This window comes from Panthera uncia, assembly GCF_023721935.1.
Source record: "Panthera uncia isolate 11264 chromosome D3 unlocalized genomic scaffold, Puncia_PCG_1.0 HiC_scaffold_8, whole genome shotgun sequence".
In the NCBI taxonomy this organism is placed as follows: domain Eukaryota; kingdom Metazoa; phylum Chordata; class Mammalia; order Carnivora; family Felidae; genus Panthera; species Panthera uncia.
Window position 1 is genome coordinate 50413245 of NW_026057586.1, and position 20696 is coordinate 50433940.

At 38.7% G+C, this 20696-nt stretch overlaps 1 protein-coding gene across 1 annotated transcript in view; it reads left to right on the forward strand.

The window, feature by feature from the left end:
* CLUL1 (clusterin like 1) overlaps positions 1-20696 on the forward strand; it is a 37799-nt gene that overhangs the window by 14611 nt on the left and 2492 nt on the right. Inside the window, exons 4-7 of the mRNA XM_049619681.1 lie at positions 1562-1729; positions 3949-4381; positions 9786-9923; positions 17468-17682. Of these exons, the coding sequence (XP_049475638.1) occupies positions 1562-1729; positions 3949-4381; positions 9786-9923; positions 17468-17682 (954 nt within the window). The remainder of the gene's footprint in view (positions 1-1561; positions 1730-3948; positions 4382-9785; positions 9924-17467; positions 17683-20696) is intronic.

The following is a 20696-nucleotide window of genomic DNA, read 5'->3' on the forward strand; positions in this document are numbered from 1 at the left end:
AATAAAATAAAATAAAATAAAATAAAATAAAATAAAATAAAATAAAAATGGTACTGACCGAGGAAATGTGGGCAGTATTGTTTCCAGCCATGGTGGGGTAACTTTCTTGAGAAGATGTAGGAACCCAAATTGATCTACAATGCCCAAGGAGATAAGGAAATCATCAAAAGATTCTCAGTGCCCAACTAGTTCTTTGGACTTAACATGACAGGGAAAGGTGATTTCTTTTTCTTTTCCATTAGGTAAAAATCAATACTAAATTGGTTTTAAGTATGGAAACTTTGCCTCCACTGTGTGGTTTTCACTTAAGGGAGTCACTGTTAGCTCTGAGACTGTTTTATGGAGGAGTCCATTATATCCAGTCACTCCCCTGAACTAGGTCTCAGGCTTGGAGGGAGCTTGTCTTTAGAAGTCCACACTAGCAAGGAGACCAGGGGTCTAGGCAGGGGTGCTGGCCTTGGGGGAGGTCCCGGGGGCAGGGCTGAGATTCTCAGGGACAGGCTCCTTACCACCCCGCGTGGGACCTGACCACATACAGCAAGGCACCACGAGGGGGAGCACTTGGAATATAGACAAGAAGAAAGACAACCTCAGAACACTGGCATGTCTGCAATTAGAGTGTAACTGGCTGGGCAGATCTGATTTGATATACAAGAATTGCCCTTTCTTGCAATGTTTAAGAACGTACAAAAATTAAAGGCAACATAAATGACGGAAATAAATTTGTCAGCTTTATAAACCTTAAAGCCCACTTTCCACATCTTCCAAGAACTACATGTGAAGACAGACAAGTAAACAGGTAAATTATAGTCATCCCCCAGAGTAGAGACCACATCCTAATTCACCCGCATCTAGTGCAATGTCTGTCCCATCACAAGTACCCAATAAATAGCTGTTGAAAGAAGGAATAAATGAATGAACAGATGGATAAGACTTTCAGTCTTCAGTAAGGATCAACCAGTGTCTTTTCGTTAAACAAACAGAAAGCATTCAGGTAGACCTGTTAACAGCTAGGGGCACAAAGAAAGAGTAAAGAAGTACATCAGAATACACATATTTTAAAAATCAGCTAAGGTACACATAGAGTTATGAAATGGAAATAGGACGCTTGTTTCTTTTTTTAATTTTTAATTTAATTTTTTTAAATTTACATCCAAATTAGTTAGCATATAGTGCAACAATGATTTCAGGAGTAGATGCCTTAGTGCCCCTTACCCATTTAGCCCATCCCCCCTCCCACAACCCCTCCAGCAACCCTCAGTTTGTTCTCCATATTTATGGGTCTCTTCTGTTGTGTCCCCCTCCCTGTTTTTATATTATTTTTGTTTCCCTTCCCTTATGTTCATCTGTTTTGTCTCTTAAAGTCCTCATGTGAGTGAAGTCATATGATATTTGTCTTTCTCTGACTAATTCCACTTAACATAATACCCTCTAGTTCCATCCACGTAGTTGCAAATGGCAATATTTTATTCTTTTTGATTGCCAAGTAATACTCCATTGTATATATATACTACATCTTCTTTATCCATTCATAGGATGTTTGTTTCTACTTTTTAATTAGGAAGCCTTGAGACTCATGAATGAAGTTCAGGAACATCTAGAAGAAGAACAAAGTCTATGCCAGGTGTCTTTGACAGATTCCTGGGACGAATGCAAGTCTTGCCTGGAGAGTAACTGCATGAGATTTTACACAACCTGCCAATCTAGCTGGTCCTCTATGAAAAATACGGTAAGGGAAAAATAGAGCTCAAGGTTTCAGAATACTTAAGGTACATACTCCAGCTTAATTTTTAAAAATTAACTTATTTTACTATTTAGAATAGAAATGCCTGACCTGATATTGGCCTTTTGTGACCTAGAATCTAACATTCATGCTATGTACAAATCACCTGTGTATATTCAAATTACAAGATAAAACAGTCATTCAGTGTTCATCTCTCCCTTTAATGACACAGTGTATATCCCTCTTGGAAATATCCTGAATCTTTCTGTCTTGTATTTGTCCTTTGTGAATACGTTCCCACTAGATTGTAAGCTCTTTGAGGGCAGGGACCACATGTTAGCTGTCTTCATTTAAGCATTAGGTATCTAATAAATGTTTGCTGAATTGCATTCTAAATAATAGTATTATAGTCTCTGATTTCAACCTGCTTTAATTTTTTCCCTGGAGGCCAAACATTTGAAGACATCCTCTGCCTCCTGAATCTCTCCTTCAACAGGCTTGCCTTCTTACAGCAACACACACATATGCACACATTCATGTCCTCTTTAACCATATCTATGCATTCCCTATAGGACTGGCATGTTTGTTTGTTTTGTCCCCTTTGGCTATCTGTCTGGGCAGAGGGACTCACAGAAGGTGGTGACCTGAATAGGATAAGCTCTGCCCCATAAAAGTCTCCTATTCTATTGGCCTGAATTTCTCTTCCCGTTCGAGACGTGAGCTGAATATGAAATGCAGTGAAATTTCCCTCTCTATATTACAGCATGCACTACTTACAGTATGCTCCTGGCTTGGCAATGCCATACCCAGTTATAGAGGGAGCAACCCCTAGGACAATTCATTTGCCAAGTTAATTTGCCTCCACTGTTAATTGCATCTGCTCTATTTTTATAGCCATTGTCACTCTCCAATATACCGGAAAACAGTGGAATGAGCACTGGCTGGAGGTCAGAGATTTGGGAACCATTCCTGTCTGTGCCAGTTGTGTGACTTTATGAAAATTTCTTGGGGCTTTAAAGTTTGTTTTTGTGGATGGATTCAGGCAAATACAAGCTGGCAGAGAGAGGGACAGACAATCCACCCAGATTACTTTTTTTTTTTTAAGTTTATTTATTCATTTTGGAGAGAAAGAGAAAGAAAGAGAGAGAGACAGAATCCCAAGGAGGTTCCATGTGGTCAGCATGGAACCTGACACGGGACTTGATCTCACAAGCTATGAGATCATGATCTGAGCCAAAATCAAGAATTGGACACTTAACTGATTGAGCCACCCAGGGGTCCCAACTCCCACCCCGGCCCCCACCCAGATTACTTTTTGAGAAAGGCAAGAATAATACAAGAATTTCTGGGGATTTCTTTGAACAGCATTGGGATGCTACATCTGTGATGTCGGATAGTTGGTATGCTCCATAGCTTTCAACATGGCCACAGCGCTACCATATAAGGGCAATTGTGTTCTAGCACAAACCTGGAAGTCATATGGATGTAGGGCATGGTGTGACTGCTGGAAAATATTCTCCCACTGAGTGTAAAATTCTACAATTAGAGATTCAATTCTTTGACTCTAGCCAAAGAGGGCTTTGATCACTACTAATATGTAACCATCCCTGAGTAGCCTATTTAACTCTATCAGGCATCTATAATTCAGTATGAATGTGTTTATCTTTTCCTTTCCATGGACTAATTTATGAGACAAGAAAGAGAAGACCATAAAGTCACTAACAACATTACGCTAAAGGAAACAAACCAAAAAAAACCCCCAAAAACAAAAAAAACCCAAAACCAAAAAACCCTAAGACAGAGATGAAAGGCAAGAGCTTTTTTCATAGTTTTGGGGCAGCCTACACAGTACCCTTTAAACCTTGACATGCCAGCCTCTGCCGCTACATCAGGCTGTGGCTTGCCAACAATATTAAAAACTTGGTCTTTGGTAGGCAAACATAAACAAGGAAAAATTTCAGATCCTATTTCCACAAACAAAGTCAAAGTTATAAGAGTGTTAATAAATTATCTTAAAAAATGAGTCACCTTTTCCTATCTTGCCCAGAATTATTTTTGATTTGGAATGACCATTGCAAGTTGACTTTGAAATTTACAATAAGAAATGGTCCATGTCAATTGTCCTTCCATTTAAAAAAAATAATAAAGTTGATTTTTAAAAAAGAAACGGTCTAGAAAGAAAATTAATCTCTTATTCCATTTCTATCCTCCACCTCACCCCACAGGTCGAACAGTTTTTCAGGAAGATGTATCAATACTTGTTTCCTTTCCACGAAGATAATCAAAAAGATCTCCCTGTCAGTGAAAAATTCATTGAGGAGGATGCACAAGTGGCCCAAATAGAGAATGTATTCAGCCAGCTGACCGTGGATGTGAGATTTCTCTTTAACAGGAGTCTTAACGTCTTCAAACAGATGCAGCAAGAATTTGACCAGGCTTTTCAATCATATTTCATGTCAGATACAAACTCCACGCAGCCTAGCTTTCTTCCGGTTTTATCCAAAGAACCAGAGAAAAAAATGGATCCTGTGCAAAGTTGGGACATTCCCAGCTTCTTCCAGCTGTTTTGTAATTTCAGTCTCTCTGTTTATCACAGTATCAGCACAGCAGTCACCGAGACGCTGAATGCAATAGCAGATTTACCAAAGCAAGACAAAGGCAAGTATTAAAAGATGATTTTTACTTAGATGTCAATACTAAGGTCAAGCTTTGTTTACCTTTGGAAATGGTAGACACTTCTAAGTCATTTTACAATGTTTCTTAGAGTGACAATTTATGGATAATTGACGTTTCAGAGCCTCTTAGAGAAAGCTTCGAAGTCTGCCAAACACCATCCCTCTTCCGTCATTGTCAATAGCCCTGTGGGGCTGTTCTGTCTTTTTAAAGCAAGTTTTCAAAGCTGATAAGGAAAATGCTAGCCGGGTGAGAAAGTTGAACAAAATGGTTGCCCCCTTTATCAAAACTTGTGTATATATGCTCTGCTCTATTCTGCCTGAACATCACGGGGCTTCTTTAAAATCAGTCTAGACTCCTCAACTCACAGTTTGGGAAGAAGCGTAGTGTCACATATAACCAGTGCCCTCCATAGTGCCCTCCATAGCCTCCTCTGCATCACTGCCGTAATCCCTTAAATCATAACATTTGTGCACAAAGCCATAGAAGATGCTTATAGAGAAACCCAAAGCTACATAATCAGAATTTCTGTAAAGGATAAGAATTGCCTTCTACCAATACCAAACATGCCCCAAGATAGACCATGTTGGAAACAAAATGCTGCGGTGTGTCTTCAGACAGAAGGAGGTGCCTTCCTTGGGTTTCTGTGGAGTGGCTGGGACACAGCATCTCAGAAATGAGAGCTGCTGGGTGGGCCAAGGTAGGGTTTACATTCACTTAGATTTATGTCTTATGGACCACAGAGCCACATGAAAGAATGCTCCCCTCTGGCATGAAAAATAAAGCGAGCTCCTTCTAGAGGCTCCTTCTGCCATTTGTGACAACATGGATGAACCTGGAGGACATTACGCTAAGTGAAACAAGCCACACACAGAAGGACAAATAGTACATGATACTGCTTAGATGAGGAATCTAAAATAGTCAAAGTCATGGAAGCAAAGAGTAGAATGATGTTCCTGGGAGCTGAGTGGAGGGGCACATGGGGAGATGTTGGTCAGAGAGCAAAAAACTTCCATTACATAAGATGGGTGAGTCCTAAACATACAAGTCCAACTGTGCAGAATAGTGCCTATTGTTAAACACACTGCACTGTATACTTGAAAATTGGCTAAGAGGGTAGATCTTATGTTAAGCATCGTTAATAATAATAATGACAATAATAATAAATAAATAAGAGGGCAGGAGGACATTTTTGGAAGTGATGGATAGGTTTATGGCATAGATTGTGGTGCCAGTTTCATGGGTTTATACTTCTCTCCAGACTCTTCAAGTTGTATATGTTAATCACGCAGAGCTTTTTGTATGTAGAAAGAAATGGGCTCCTTCTAGCTATTTTCCAGTTATATCAGCTGTAGCTGGCAACATCTGAATCATATTCTCAAAATTGCCATGACATTGCATCACTGGTCTCTATACAGAAGAGTATAGAGCTACCTCACAGTACCAGAAACCAAAGCCAAAAAACAATACATGACATCCTTCCCGTCCCATTGTTCCATGAGTAGAGAACAGCCATCATTACTGGAATCATTGCTGGGTTCTATTTCAGGGTCTGGAGGACTTTTCTTGTAAGTCAGGTGTTTTCTCTGGTATTCTATTCTGAGGTCCCAAATTCACCAATATTCAGGAAAAGCATCAAGGCAGTAGACTAAATATATCAATGCTAGAGTGATATTGAGTAATTTTTGCCTGAACTTTTAAATAGATATCATTGTTTGGGGATAATATTCAGAATGTGTTCCATCTTTCACATTGTGTGCATCCTTATATGTGGATGCACATCCTTATACATGTGCAGAGGAGCATATAGTGATTCATCTGCACTGAAATCTAAATAACTTTCCAATCACTACAACCCCCTCCCACCCCACCGAGTAAGAATGTAGGTTTCCACCAGTTCTGCCCCAGCTTCCTCTCCATTCACACACACCCTGCTCAGCTGGCCCTCTGCACAACCCCCACCTTGGTGATAACCGGCATATCCAGAGCCTCCTGTAATGCAAACGTAACGTAAATGCAAGTATGAAAAACAAAAACAAAAGGGCCTGTGATACACCTTTCAACTCTTCTTTCTCTGCTATCCCTACCCTACCTGACAGCACAGAGCTAGCTCAACAGAAGAGACATTCTCTTCTCGGATAAGCACATGCAGACTATTTATCAAAAATAGTCAGGGAGGGGCCATAGGGTATTTGCAAGCGATTTCCATCACTTTTCTGGACAGGTGGTAGGTGAGGAATAAACCTAATGTGCCTGCACAGTCTGCCTAATGAGAAGACATTTTGAGATTTGTCCCTGTGTAGACAGAATAATAGCTGCCCAAAGATATCTACACCCTTATCTGCAGGACCTGTGAATATGTTGTGTTACGTGGCAAGGGGAAAGTAAGGTTGTAGATGGAATTGAGGTGCTGGTCAGCTGATCTTAAAACGGGGAGATTATCCTGAATTATCCATGTGGCTACAAGGGTTCTTCAAAGTGGGAAAGAGGGGCACCTGGGTGGCTCAGTCGGCTAAGCATCTCTTAATTTCAGCTCAGGTCATGAACTCACGGTTCATGAGAGCCAGCCCCATGTCAGGCTCCACGCTGAGCATAGAGCCTGTTTGGGATGGTCTCTCTCCCCCTCTGTCTGCCCCTCCCCCCCTCACATGCAAGTTTTTTTTCTCTCTCAAAATAAATAATAAACATTTTTTAAAAAGCAGAAGAGGGAGGCAGAACAAAACCCATAGAGATGGTAATATGAGAAGGCCCCTACTTTGCTGCCTTTGCAGGTAGAGGAAGAGGGCCATGAAGTAAGGACTATAGTTGGCCTCTAGAAATTGGAAAGGCAAGGAAATAGATTCTCCCCTAGAGCCTCCAGAAAAAAAAAAAAATCCCCTGCCAACACCTTGATTTTAGGCCAGTGAGACCCATTTCAAACTTCTGACCCACAGAACCAGAACATTTGTATTATTTCAAGCCACTACATTTGTGGTATTCTGTTACAACAGCAACAGGAAATGAATACAAGCCTCTTGTCAATTACGATGGCCAACATTGCCTGAGTGAGCACTGTGTATCTGGCAACCTTCATGGATGGGTTTTATTTGTCATGATTGTCCTAAGTGCTAAAATTAGAAAAGTAGCTAAAATTGAATAATGAACACCATTAAAAGGAAAGAGGCAGCAATAAAAATTCTGAAATATTTTGGTTATTAGTATTTTTTTCTTTGATTGTGATTTCATTTTTGTCTCCATATGGGAGAATTTCTTTCCTACCTCAATCTTTCTAGACCTAAGTTCCTACTGAAAGAGAATAAAATAGCTCTTGTAGTTGTCCTCACTTGCCTCATGAATCCCTGGCAAGGATAGATGGCGTTGAATTAAACTGTGTGGTGCAGTAGCCTGATGTAATGCTGGTTGCTGGGAGATATGAGCTCTAATCCCACATTGGAGAGTGTTGCTGCCTTTAATTTTCCCTCTGACTGGGGTGGGGAGACAGAGGCAAGTGGGGAGAGGAGATGGTTGCTATGAGTGACAGCACTGGAAGTAGCTGCCTAGAAGGGTCTAGAGCTCAGTGATGGGTTACTGTCATGCCATGGCACAGAATGAGGAATTGGTATCACATGGACCTGGAATTTGCCATCCCCAATCTACACACCAGGTGTTCAACTAGATGCTGGGAATAAGACCATGATTATGACACAGCTCCCTGACTTTTAGGAGCTCAGTCCAGAGAAAGGAAAACAGATCAGTGGACAACTACAAGACCATTGTAACTGAAATGACAGAAAAAGGTATGGAAGAATGACATGATTCAAATGATAAGACCAAATCCCTTCCCTCAACGGGCTCAGGGTCTAACAGAGAAGGTAAGAAAGCAAACAGTACATGAAGCAGAGACAAGCTCTACAGTAGAACTCCTCAGTGACTACAGAGGACCGTTCAGGAAGGCAGCTGAGAAGAAATGGCTTCCTATTCAACAAAAGGAGATGGTTGCCTTACACACCACATGATATAACCAATGCCTCAGAGGTTTTTAAGCAACAGATTTCACAATTTATCTCAAAATGAAATGTTTTGTTTTAAAATGTTGATGGTTCAATATAGGAGAAAATCATTGGGTTGTAAATTAATAATAAATGTTTCCTAATGTGAAACATTCAGTTGACAACTGTCAATTTTCTGTTGGATTGACTTCTTTTTCACATCATCATTTTCATATGGATTATTAGTTCTTCCAGAAAAAAAAAGGGTTTCTCAAAAGCTGATCTGCTTTAGATGTTTTCCTAAATTCTTGATCCATTGTTTATAACATCATATATATGAAATGCAAAAGGAATAGTAATAAAGTAAATGCCTACCACCCAGTTTTAGAAATAGATATTCCCAGTGCCTTTGAAACTCCAATGTATTTCCCAATTTTGGCTTTAAAAGATTAAAATAATTATTAGAAAAATTTTTTAAAAAGTTTAATATTTATTTCTGAGACAGAGAAAGACATACAGACAGATGGACAGACAGAGTGTGAGTTGGGGAGGGGCAGAGAGCAAGGAGACACAGAATCCGAAGTAGGCTCCAGGCTCTGAGCTGTTGACACAGAGTCTGACGCAGGGCTCAAATTCACAAACCGTGAGATCATGACCTGAGTCAAAGTTGGACACTTAACTGACAAAGTCACCTAGGAGCCCCTAGAAAAAATTTTAAATAGAAAGAAATCCAAAGAGAAAAGCAGCTTACAACTCCCTATTTAGTTAATCCATCGACATCAGAAATAAAAATAATAAAAGTAAGACACACTAAATTTAAAATAATTCAAATATAGGGGTGCCTGGGTGGCTCAGTTGGTTAAGTGAGTCTTGATTTTGGCTCAGGTCATGATCTCACAGGTTCATGAAATGGAGCCCCACATCAGGCTCTGTGCTGACAGCACAAAGCCTGCTTAGGATTCTGTCTCTCCCTTTCACTCTCTGCCCTTCCCCCACTTACACTCTCTCTTTCTCTAAAAAATAAATCAACATTTTTTAAAAAAATTAAAAAATAATTCAAATATATAAAAGAACAAAACAAATGAAAGCTGCCCTCTCACATCCCATCAAGTACGTCTTCCCAAAGATTCCTCATAATTCCCTCCAGAAAATAAAACCATATGCATTAACTTTTCTGAAGGAGGAGTGTACAAATAATAATGAATAATAATAATAGTAATGTGATTGTTGGATTAAAGAATATGTGCAATTTTTAATAGATGTCAAATTGTCCTAGCAAATGGTTGCAACAATGGACCTTCCTATGATTGAATATGGAAAGATTTTGAAAGAACTGGTAAGACAAAGAAATGACATCTAGTCCATGCCTTTAAAATGCAGACTCTAATGACATTAATGTGTAAACACTATGTTACCTGCAGACTCTAACCATGGAAGCCTGAGTTCAGAGATGTGGCCTGTGCAGAACAGGGGACCGTGTGCAGAACTTGGCCAGAATTTGTCAGAATGTTTCCAGTTTCATGCAAGATGCCAGAAATGTCAGGATTACCTGTGGGAAGGTAAATAATCATTATTTTCTCAAGGTTTCAATAGTATTCTGGTCAGAGGTCAAAATCACACTTTTGCAAGCATCATGGATTCATTTATTTTCCTTCAAGCACTTTTTATGCATGTTTATTTCCATCTAGGGGTGTTCAGCATAGTTTTATAAGCTTTTATTATTCAAAAGTAGGTCAACTCGCTTTTTTCCTTATTTAAAATTCCCTCCTGTTCCTGTGAAACTTTTTGTGGTTAAAGACAGAGAAACACTAATGTGTGCAAAAGAGAAGTAGGAGCAAATTAAGGCACTCTTTCCTTTTTACCACAAGGAAAAAAAACCCCACCACGGAAGCAATCTTCCCATTGTGTAAGCAAATTGTTAGCCACGTGAGTTTTTGTTTTTACATTTTTTTCTTAAGTTTATTTATTTATTTATTTAGAGAGAGCTCAAGAGGAGCAGAGAGAGAGAATCCCAGGCATACTCCATGCTGTCAGCAGGAAGAGCCCCATATGGGTTCCATCTCATGGAGAGAGATCATGACCTGAGCTGAGATCAAGGGTCAGGTGCTTAACAGACTGAGCCACCCAGGTGCCCCAACTGAGTTTTATTTTTAAGTGGCATTAACTCTTTCCAGCTGGTGGGTAAATCACTAATTAGAATTTAAATATGTAAAGTGGCTCCTCATACAGTCTTACCCCTCCCAGACCTAGCAAAGAGTGACCTTCGGTTCCTTCCCCAGGCGAGAAATCCTTCTCTTGCCTGGCAGCCCCCCTTCTCCCACCCTTCCCTTAGCTAAAGTCACTCCTCCCACCTGCTAGGGCCCCAACACATTTTCTTACAAAAGCCACGAGATTTCAATTCCTGTGTTTCTGCATTTCACCTCGCTAAAGGAAGGAAATTCTAAAAAGCAAGGTTGAATAGAAACTGGACCTTTCTGTTATTTCTCCTGAATTGTGAATTGAGTGACTCTGCACCTCTGTTTCATCATTTGGAGAATGGCAATAATATATCTATTTTATATGGGTGTTTTGCAGATTAAATAAAATGGCTGACATACTAATGATTTTCATTATTCAAGTCTTTGCTTTTTAAGTCACAGTTATAAGGTTGCATACAGAAACAGTTTTTTTATAACAGAAAAATTTACACAAATACACTGACTGCCTACAAAAATAGTCTCACGCAAACATCCCATCTATGTATCATTAACTTCCTTTCAACCAGTTAAGAACTTTTATGAATAATCTCTCTCTATCATAAAATAATACAGAAGATGGGAGGGGGGATTGGAGGAAGGTGGTCAATAGATACAAGCTTCTAGTTATGACATAAATAGGTGCTAAGCATGTAACCTTCAACATGATGACTACAGCTAACACTGCTGTGTGATGTATAGGAAAGTTGGTAAGAGAGGAGATCCTAACAGTTCTCATCACAAGGAGAAATTTTGTTTTCTTTTTGTTGGATCTATATGATATGATGGATGTTAACTCAACCTATTACAATAAGTATTTCACAACATATGTAAATCAGACCATCATACTTTACATCTTATACTTATATCTGTCAGTTACTGCTCAATAAAACTGGAAAAAATATGGAAGAAATCAGATTATATAATACAAATGTCTCAGATATCAATATACATCAGACAATGCATCAGATATGGTACAAATCAGGTAATATAGAATACATGCAATGTGTTTAAAAAATTTTGTTTTTAATTTTAAGTAGACTCCCCACCCAGTGTGGAGCTTGAACTCAAGACTCTGAGATTAAGAGTTGCGTGTTCTACCAACTGAGCCAGACAGGTACTCTGAATACATGCCATGTTAATTGACTGCTGCATAGGTAAAACATCAAGGAAAGAATGTTCTAATGTGCTCCCATGTAACTTAAAACTTTTATTATAAAATGCATTTTGTTATAAATGTACAAAGAGTAAAAGAACAAAAACCCAAGTGCCTACATCCTGGATTAAGAAATAAAACATCACCAAAATAGATGAAACTTCCTTTGTGATCTTCCAAATCACATCCTCCTTATCTCCTCAAAAGGAAACTATTTTGAATTTAGTGTTTATTATTTCTTTTCTCTTCTTTATACTGTTATCACATGTATATATATATAATACACACAGCATATTTGGCAATGCCTTACATGTTTTTAATTTATATTGTCAAAGTATCATTTTTAACTTTAAAACTATGACTTGTACAAATATAAAATGAGCACATGTCAAGATTAATTTATCCCATTAATGAGGGAATCAGCAAAGTATTAAAGCTGTTACAAAGGAGTACAAGACAGACTGAAGTATTTACAGTCAAAGATAGAATGTTGAAGTCAGATTGCAAAATTAGATATAATTTTGCCCTAAACTATGTCCTAAAGGGCATAAAACTATGCCCTAAAGGGCAATAAAACTGTAAGTTTTGCAGTTATGTTTTCTATCGGGCCAAAATAATTTATATCTCTACTGGACAAAAAACATTTGCAACTTTTCAATCTAGGATGTTCTCTGGCCCTGAGCAACACTAAGTAGTAAATCCAACAAAAGATCATTTCTTTAGAGAATCAAAGAATCTGTAGGTAGGCAGGCCTCTTAGGCAATGTTTGACATGACATTAAAAAGGTATGCAGCCATTTTTTTTTTCTTTTTAATTTGAGAGAGGACGCAAACATGAGCCGGGGAGAGGGACAGAGGGAGAGAGAGGGAGAGAATATGAGAGAGAGAGAGAGAGAGAGAGAATGAGAATCTTAAGCAGGCTTTATGACCTGAGCTGAAATCAAGAGTCAGACGCTCAACCGACTGAGCCATCCAGTGCCCCAACATGCAGCCATTCTTCTGCCTTGTTTCCAAATTTTGGATACTTTTTCTTAACAGTGTAAATATATTGCTTATGTATTCTTTTGCAGCTTGGTTATACAGTATAGTTTGGGACAGTTAGCCATATGAATACATGTTCTGATTCATTAATTCACTGATGTGTTGGTCTCTGTAGGCATATCACAATTTACCCATTCTCCTTAAGTGTATTTAAGTTGTTTCCATGTTTTTCTATTACAAACAACCCTTCTACATTTTGTCAAACAATAATTTTGCCTCTTTAATCAATATTTGATTCTTTCCTTGTTCTAAGACTATGTACATAGCTATAATTATAGATATAAGATCTTATAAATCTTATAATAAATAAATCTTATATTTGATAAATATTTTCCAAGAGATCATAAATCTTTTTGTTTTTCCACTATTTACCATACATTTTTGTCCTGATTTTAATTTTTTATTTATACAATAGATGATCCTTTTTTAATATTTATTTATTTTTGAGAAAGAGAGAGAGCATGAGCGGGTTAGGGGCAGACAGAGAGGGAGAGAGAGAATCCCAAACGAGTTCCGTGCTATCAGTGCAGAGTCCTACACGGGGCTTGAACTCACAAACCGTGAGATCCTGACCCCAGCCAAAGTCAAGAGTTGGCTGCTTAACCAACTGAGCCACCCTGGTGCCCCTGGCCTTGATTTTAAACAGATTTTCTGTAAGTGACTATTTTCCTCTTTTTCCATATCTATTACTGGTACTGGATATAACAATTCAAAATAGTAGTTTCCTTTTGAGAGAACAGAGAGGTTTTAATGTGGAAGGGGCACAATGGGAGTTTCATGTATTTAGGTAATATTTTATTTCTTAATATAGTTGGTAGGCACATGGGAATTATACCAAAGAACTTCTGTGTCCTGCCCACTTTGTTAAATGACCATATAACTATCAATTAAATTAGATCTCCTTTGAATGTGACATAGGCAATATTAATAATTACTTAAGAACAATAGGCATAAATTGAGACCTCTCCAAGGCAGAAGGGAACGTATGTATTGTAGATTAAAAACAAAATGGCCACAGTATTTTGTGGTTTCTGCCATTAAGAGATAGTCTGCTTTTCCAGTCCATGAATCTGGGCTTGGCCATGGGTCTGTCCTTAGTGAATGAGACATTGGCAAATGTGACCAAAGTGCAGACTTGAAACATGCTTGTAAATTAAAGCTTGTCCTTCCTCTCTTGCAGTTGGAAACCTATCTACCGTATGAACATTTGTGTATCTCCTTTGGAGAAATGCCTATTCAAATCCTTTGCCCATATTTTAATTTTATTATTTTTTTAATGTTTATTTATTTGAGAGAGAGAGAAAGAGGAAAAGAGAGGAAGAGAGACAGAGACAGAGAGAGAGACAGACAGAGAGAGAGAGAGAGAGAGAGAGAGAGAGAGAACATGATTGGGGGAAGGGCAGAGAGAAAGGGAGAGACAGAATCCCAAGCAGGCTCCATGCTGTCAGTGCAGAGCTGGATGCAAACTGTGAGATCACGAGCTGAACCGAAATCAAGAGTTGGCCACTTAACCACCAGAGCCACCCAGTTGCCCCATGTTATTATTTTTTTTTATTGTTGAGTTGTAAGAGTTCTTAATATATTCTAGATACTAAACCCATATCAGATATATTATTCACAAATATTTTCTCCCATGTGCTGCCTTTTTACTTTTGGAATGGTGCCCTTTGAAATACGATAATATTCTGTTTTGATAAAGTCTAATTTGTCTATTTCTTTTTTTCTATTTTTGTATTTTGATGCCATATCTAAGAAACCATTGCCTAATCCAAGATCCCATAGATTTATACTTAAGTTTCACCTAACAGACTTATATATTTAGTTCATATGTTTAGGTGTCTGATAACTTTTTTTTTTTTTAACGTTTATTCATTTTTGAGAGTCAGAGAGAGACAGAGCACGAGCAGGGAAGGGGCAGAGAGAGAGGGAGACACAGAATCCGAAGCAGGCTCCAGGCTCTGAGCTGTCAGCACAGAGCCCCATGCGGGACTCAAACTCACAAACTGTGAGATCATGACCTGAGCTGAAGTCGGACGCTCAACCAACTGAGCCACCCAGGCGCCCCTCTGATACATTTTGAGTTTGTTTTTGTATATGGTGTGAGGGAGGAGTCTAACTTCTTTCTTTCACAGTTGGATATCCAGTTATCTCAGTTCTACTTCTTGAAAAGACTGTTCTTTTCCCCATAGAATTATCTTGGCATCTTTGTTAAAAATCCATTGACAGCAAATGTAGGGTTTATTTCTGGACTCTCAATTCTATTCCATTGATCCACATGTCTGTCCAAAGCCAATACCACACTGTCTTGACAGTTGTACTGTGTAGGAAGTTTTGAAATTAGGAAGTGTGATGGTCCAACTTTGTTCTTCGTTTTCAAGATTCTTTTGGTTATCCTGGGCCCTTTGCCTTTCTATATAAATTTTGGGATCAGCTTGCCAATTTCTGCAGAAAGGAAATTCGGCAATCGATAGATCAATTTGTGGAGTATTGCCGTTCTAATAATATTAAGTCTTCCAATCCATCAGCGTGCCTTTCCATTTATTTAAATCTTCTCTAATTTCTTTCAAAGATGTTTTTTAGTTTTCAGTTACAAGTCCTCCACTTAAAATTTTTTTCATGAGCATTCCCTCTCTCTCTGGCCTCCCCCGCTCATCCTCTGTGTGTGTGTCTCTCTGAAAAATAAATACACATTAAAAAGGGTGGGGGGGGGGCGTGCCTGGGTGGCTCAGTGGGTTACGTGTCCGACTTGGGCTCAGGTCATGATCTCACCGTTCATGAGTTTGAGCCCCACATCAGGCTTTGAGCTGACAGCTCAGCCTGGAGCCTACTTCAGATTCTGTGTCTCCCTTTCTGCCCTCCCCTGCTCATGCTCTGTCTCTCTCTGTCTTTCTCTCTCAAAAATAAACATTAAAAAATTAAAAAAATTTTTTTTCATAAGCAATTTGTTCTTTTTGATGCTATTGTGAATGCAGTTGTTTTCTTAATTTCAGTTTTGGTTTGTTCATAGTATATAGAAATACAACTGATTTTTATATATTGATCTTGTATTCTGCAACCTTGCTGAACTGTTTATTAGTTTTTATAGTTTTCTGTGTGTATGTATGTATTCCTAGGACTTTCTACATACAAGATCATGTCATCTGTGAATATAGTTTTACTTTTTCCTTTCCTGTGTGATTGTATTTTGCATGAAGTTTCACCTTTGTTCCATGAGAATCTTTTTTCCTGGTGATCTCTTAAAGAGGAAATGAGTGTCCCTTATAGAATTCTGCTTGCCTAAATCATGAGGAAAATCACCACCTTCTTCCCCCATAATTAAAATCTATATATTTATATTACTATTCTAAAAGTTAACAACTCTGAAGTTGCACATGAAGACATTTTAAAAGAATATCTGAATCTCCTTTCAAATGTATACTATATCTTAACTGTAACTCCCTTTGTTTTCAAAATGTTTTCATGAATCACTTTTCAAAAGTATGCTGTTACAAGTTGGTTTCCTTATAAGTACAAGGGTCTCCTTCTCCTAAAGATCTCAAAATGATTTCTGAAAAAGTATGAGATGCCAGGGAATCTCGGGTTATATTTTAAGTGCCAAAAAGAAACCTACAAATTGATGTATAAGACCTCAGATGAGGTAGTCACCCAGCTCTGGTTGGTGAATTCTCTCCTACCCCTATTTTCCTGAAGGCATGGCTTTTTAGTAAACAGGAAAAGACACAGTGTAGAAAGTCTGTGGTCTTTTTCCATAACAACAACCTCTTACGGTCCCAAATGCCCTAACACAGACTCGTCCATAGTCTGCAGATAATCTTTACACAATATCAAACAAGTTGCTCATCAGCACAGCTATGTTAATTTCTATAATCCTGTTTCAGTTCAGATGGGCTGTTGTGCAATATAGCACACAGCTGCAGAATCTCAGTGGCTTGTAAGCACAAAGGTTTATTTCTCACTCTGTGCTGTGTCAATTACAGTTTGAGTGGAAGGCCTGATACCTCCACTATATGGAAGAGAACTAGTTCTGCCATCAGGGGAAGGGGAACATGATAAATCCTTAACTGTTCTTTAGGCTTCCTCCAGAAGTGAGACACATCACTTTGAAGATGGCCACACTCAACTTCAAGGTGGCAGGGAGGCCCAGTCTCCCATGTGTCCCAATCAGAATATCAGTGAGTCGCCCAAATGACCTTCAGAGACATTACCAAAAGGAGGAAAAGGAAAAGGAACATTTGCTAAATCACCAATATGTGACTGTCTTGTGATCAAGCACTTTACAGTGTTGTTTCATTCATAACCATTTTACCTAATTGAAAACTCACTCAAGATCAAAAGCCTGGAAATAGAAAGCTTAAGGGCTGGGATTTAAACCCACATCACCGGGGCGCCTGGGTGGCGCAGTCGGTTAAGCGTCCGACTTCAGCCAGGTCACGATCTCGCGGTCCGTGAGTTCGAGCCCCGCGTCGGGCTCTGGGCTGATGGCTCGGAGCCTGGAGCCTGTTTCCGATTCTGTGTCTCCCTCTCTCTCTGCCCCTCCCCCGTTCATGCTCTGTCTCTCTCTGTCCCAAAAATAAATAAAAAACGTTTAAAAAAATAAAAAAATCAAACCCACATCACCCAACTCCAAATTTCATGGGCATTTTCCTTTACCATGTTACGTTCTTCTTTGCTAGACTGTCCCGATGTACCTGAACTGCACACAAAAGTAGATGAGGCCCTCAGATTGGTCAACGTGTCCCATGAGCAATATGCCCAGATTCTCCAGATGACCCAGCATCACCTGGAGGACACCACATATCTGATGGAGAAGATGAGAGAGCAATTTGGCTGGGTGACTGAACTGAAAAACCAGACCCCAGGAACTGAGAGCACCTTCAACTCCATAAAGGTAATGGAGAGACCCAAGAACAGATACGGAGATTACATGTGCATACATTGATATTTTTTCTGTTAATTCACTTATTAAGCACATCTGCATTTGAAAACAAGCTGTAGGAGGATATTCATATTTCCATCATGATTGTATTCAGGCTGACCTGCTACAATGTAGTGCATGGTCCTTAGAAATAAGAAATTCCTTGGGAATGCAAGCTGGTGCAGCCACTCTGGAAAACAGTATGGAGGTTCCTCAAAAAACTAAAAATAGAACTACCCTACGACCCAGCAATTGCACTACTAGGCATTTATCCACAGGATACAGGTGTGCTGTTTCGAAGGGACACATGCATCCTAATGTTTATAGCAGCACTATCAACAATAGCCAAAGTATGGAAAGAGAATGTCCATCGATGGATGAATGAATAAAGAAGATGTGGTATATATATATATATATATATATATATATATACACACTACACACACACACACACACACACACACACAGTGGAGTATTACTCAGCAATCAAAAAGAATGAAATCTTGCCATTTGCAACTACGTGGATGGAACTGGAAGGTATTATGCTAAGTGAAATTAGAGAAAGACAAAAATTATATGACTTCATTCATATGAGGACTTTAAGAGACAAAACAGATTAACATAAGGGAAGGGAAACAAAAATATAAAAACAGGGAGGGAGACAAAACGGAAGAGACTCATAAATATGGAGAACAAACTGAGGGTTACTGGAGGGGTTATGTGAGGGGGGATGGGCTAAATGGGTAAGGGGCACTAAGGCATCTACTCCTGAAATCGTTGCACTATATGCTAACTAATTTGGATGTAAATTTTAAAAAATAAAAAAATAAAACAAGTTAAAAAACAAACAAACAAAAAGAAATAAGAAATTCTATAAACAAAACCAATTTAAAACGCAAAATATCTTCTAATCCAGACATGGCCAATTCTGCTTAAAGCTATAGGAATATAATTAACTTATGCAAGTAACCTTGAAGAAACCTGATCAGTGCAGTTTTGGAGAGACAAGACTTACAGGTAAAGCAACGAGTTCAAATGCTGACCCTGATACTTAGCAGCTGAGTAAGTTTGGGAAAGTTCCATACCTTTTCTAGGTCTGTTTTTCCACTTGAAAAAATGGAAATAATAACAGCTAACTCAAAACTGATGTTTGTAAGGCAGTTAGTATAGGTTCCTTACTCAAAGCAAGGGCTTTGTAAATTTAGCTCTCAATAGTTTTTGAAACAAAAAGCTGCTGACTTACCTTGAGAGTTATGTTTACATCAAAACGTAGTGCCATCTGAAGTTGCACTTTATGCCATGTTTCCCACATTCAGTCAACAGCTCCTGTTGCATAACATAGAACAGTGACTGAATTTCTCTTCTGACCAACTCCTCCTACCCTCACTCCCACAACCCACACTAGGTTAACAAACAAGGCTAGTGACTCCCGAAGAGGTTAGTATCGGTGGATTCCTAAAAAGACCTGGATACAAAAATCACTGGGCACAGCAACTGAAGAGGCAATATTTTGTGCAGTGTGGAATGTCAGTGCGTTACTCAGATTGCCACGGATCCTCTTACCAACTTTGGCTGGTGCTGCTGCTAACTGTTCACCCTCTCCTCAACCCTTCTCCAAAGGGTTGCCCTTGGGGCCATTTAAGAGCTCCCTGCTGCATCAGGCTGAGGCCAGAGGTCACCTGAAGCCACATCCTAGATTAGCTTCTCCTTCTTGTCTATGTTGCTTGCCTAATCCCCCAAAAAGTTTCACCTGAAGGCACCCTTAATAAATTGCTGTTGTCAGAGTCTCAGGCTCTGTTTCCAGAGAATCTGACATATGTGACATTCTGTGTCCTAATACATCTGTCTCTTTCAAACTGAATGTTTTGAGACATAGCTTTAGAGAGTCACATCCAGTACATTAAACAAACAAAACAAAACAGAATAGGGCAGACTAAGGAGAAAGAGTGCAGTGTACTTAACAAATCATATGCATATATCATGGAACTTCCATTTCCATTACATGTGTGTGTATGTGTGTGTGTAAATATGAGTGTATGTGTGTATATATATATATATATATATATATATATATATATATAGTGTGTGTGTATTTTTGAGTCATGATGTAAAAATGTATTTGTAACTGTTGACCACAGTCAAACAGTTCTGAAAGTCACTCTCCCAACCCGGCTGATTCTCTGACTTATTTCCTTCATCAGCTAGTTTATACTCTAGAGGAGTAAAATAATTCAGTATACTTGATCATTCTTACAAACACACACTTTCAGCTAATGAGGAAAAGGTCTTGTCTTGAAGAATAAAATCTGAAGACAAAGTTGAGTAGTGCTTTCAGTCTTTAGAAAGTTACAGCCAAGAGTTAATTGCTTTCATAATCGTCAGTATTTTCCATTCTATGCTGCAGTTTGTTTCCATTCTAGTGTCTCTGGGTAACACTAATAGGTTTACCTAAAATTCTTTATATTGATAACAAAAGCAGTTCTATATAAAAATCTCCATATAAAATAAAATTATGGTTTTCAGTGATAATTCTTCTAATAGTCATTGTCACTAACGAGCACTTACTATGTGTCAGGCAATGTTCTAAGGACTTTTTCCATACACCAAATTGTTTAATACTCTCAGTGATCCTGTAAGGTATTGTTTTTCACATTTTTCAGATGAGGCACAGAGAAGTTAAGCAACTTGTCTGAGGTCACACTGCTAGCAAGTGGTAGAACAGGGAGTTAAACCCAAGCAGCATTTCTCCAGAATTTCTGGACTTAACCACTTTGCCGAACTACCCGTAAAAGTTATTTTTATCAAAACAACTCTTATTTCATCAAGTAACAGAAAGTGCAAAGCCATAACACAGCAAGTACTGAAGAGGCATATACAAGTATGTAAACTTTCTGGCAAGTAAAAAAAGTTATGCCCTTTAGGTTGTAGTTACATGGTGTTAGCTTTATAATTATTTATTAAACTAGACAAAAATGCTTTATGCAGTT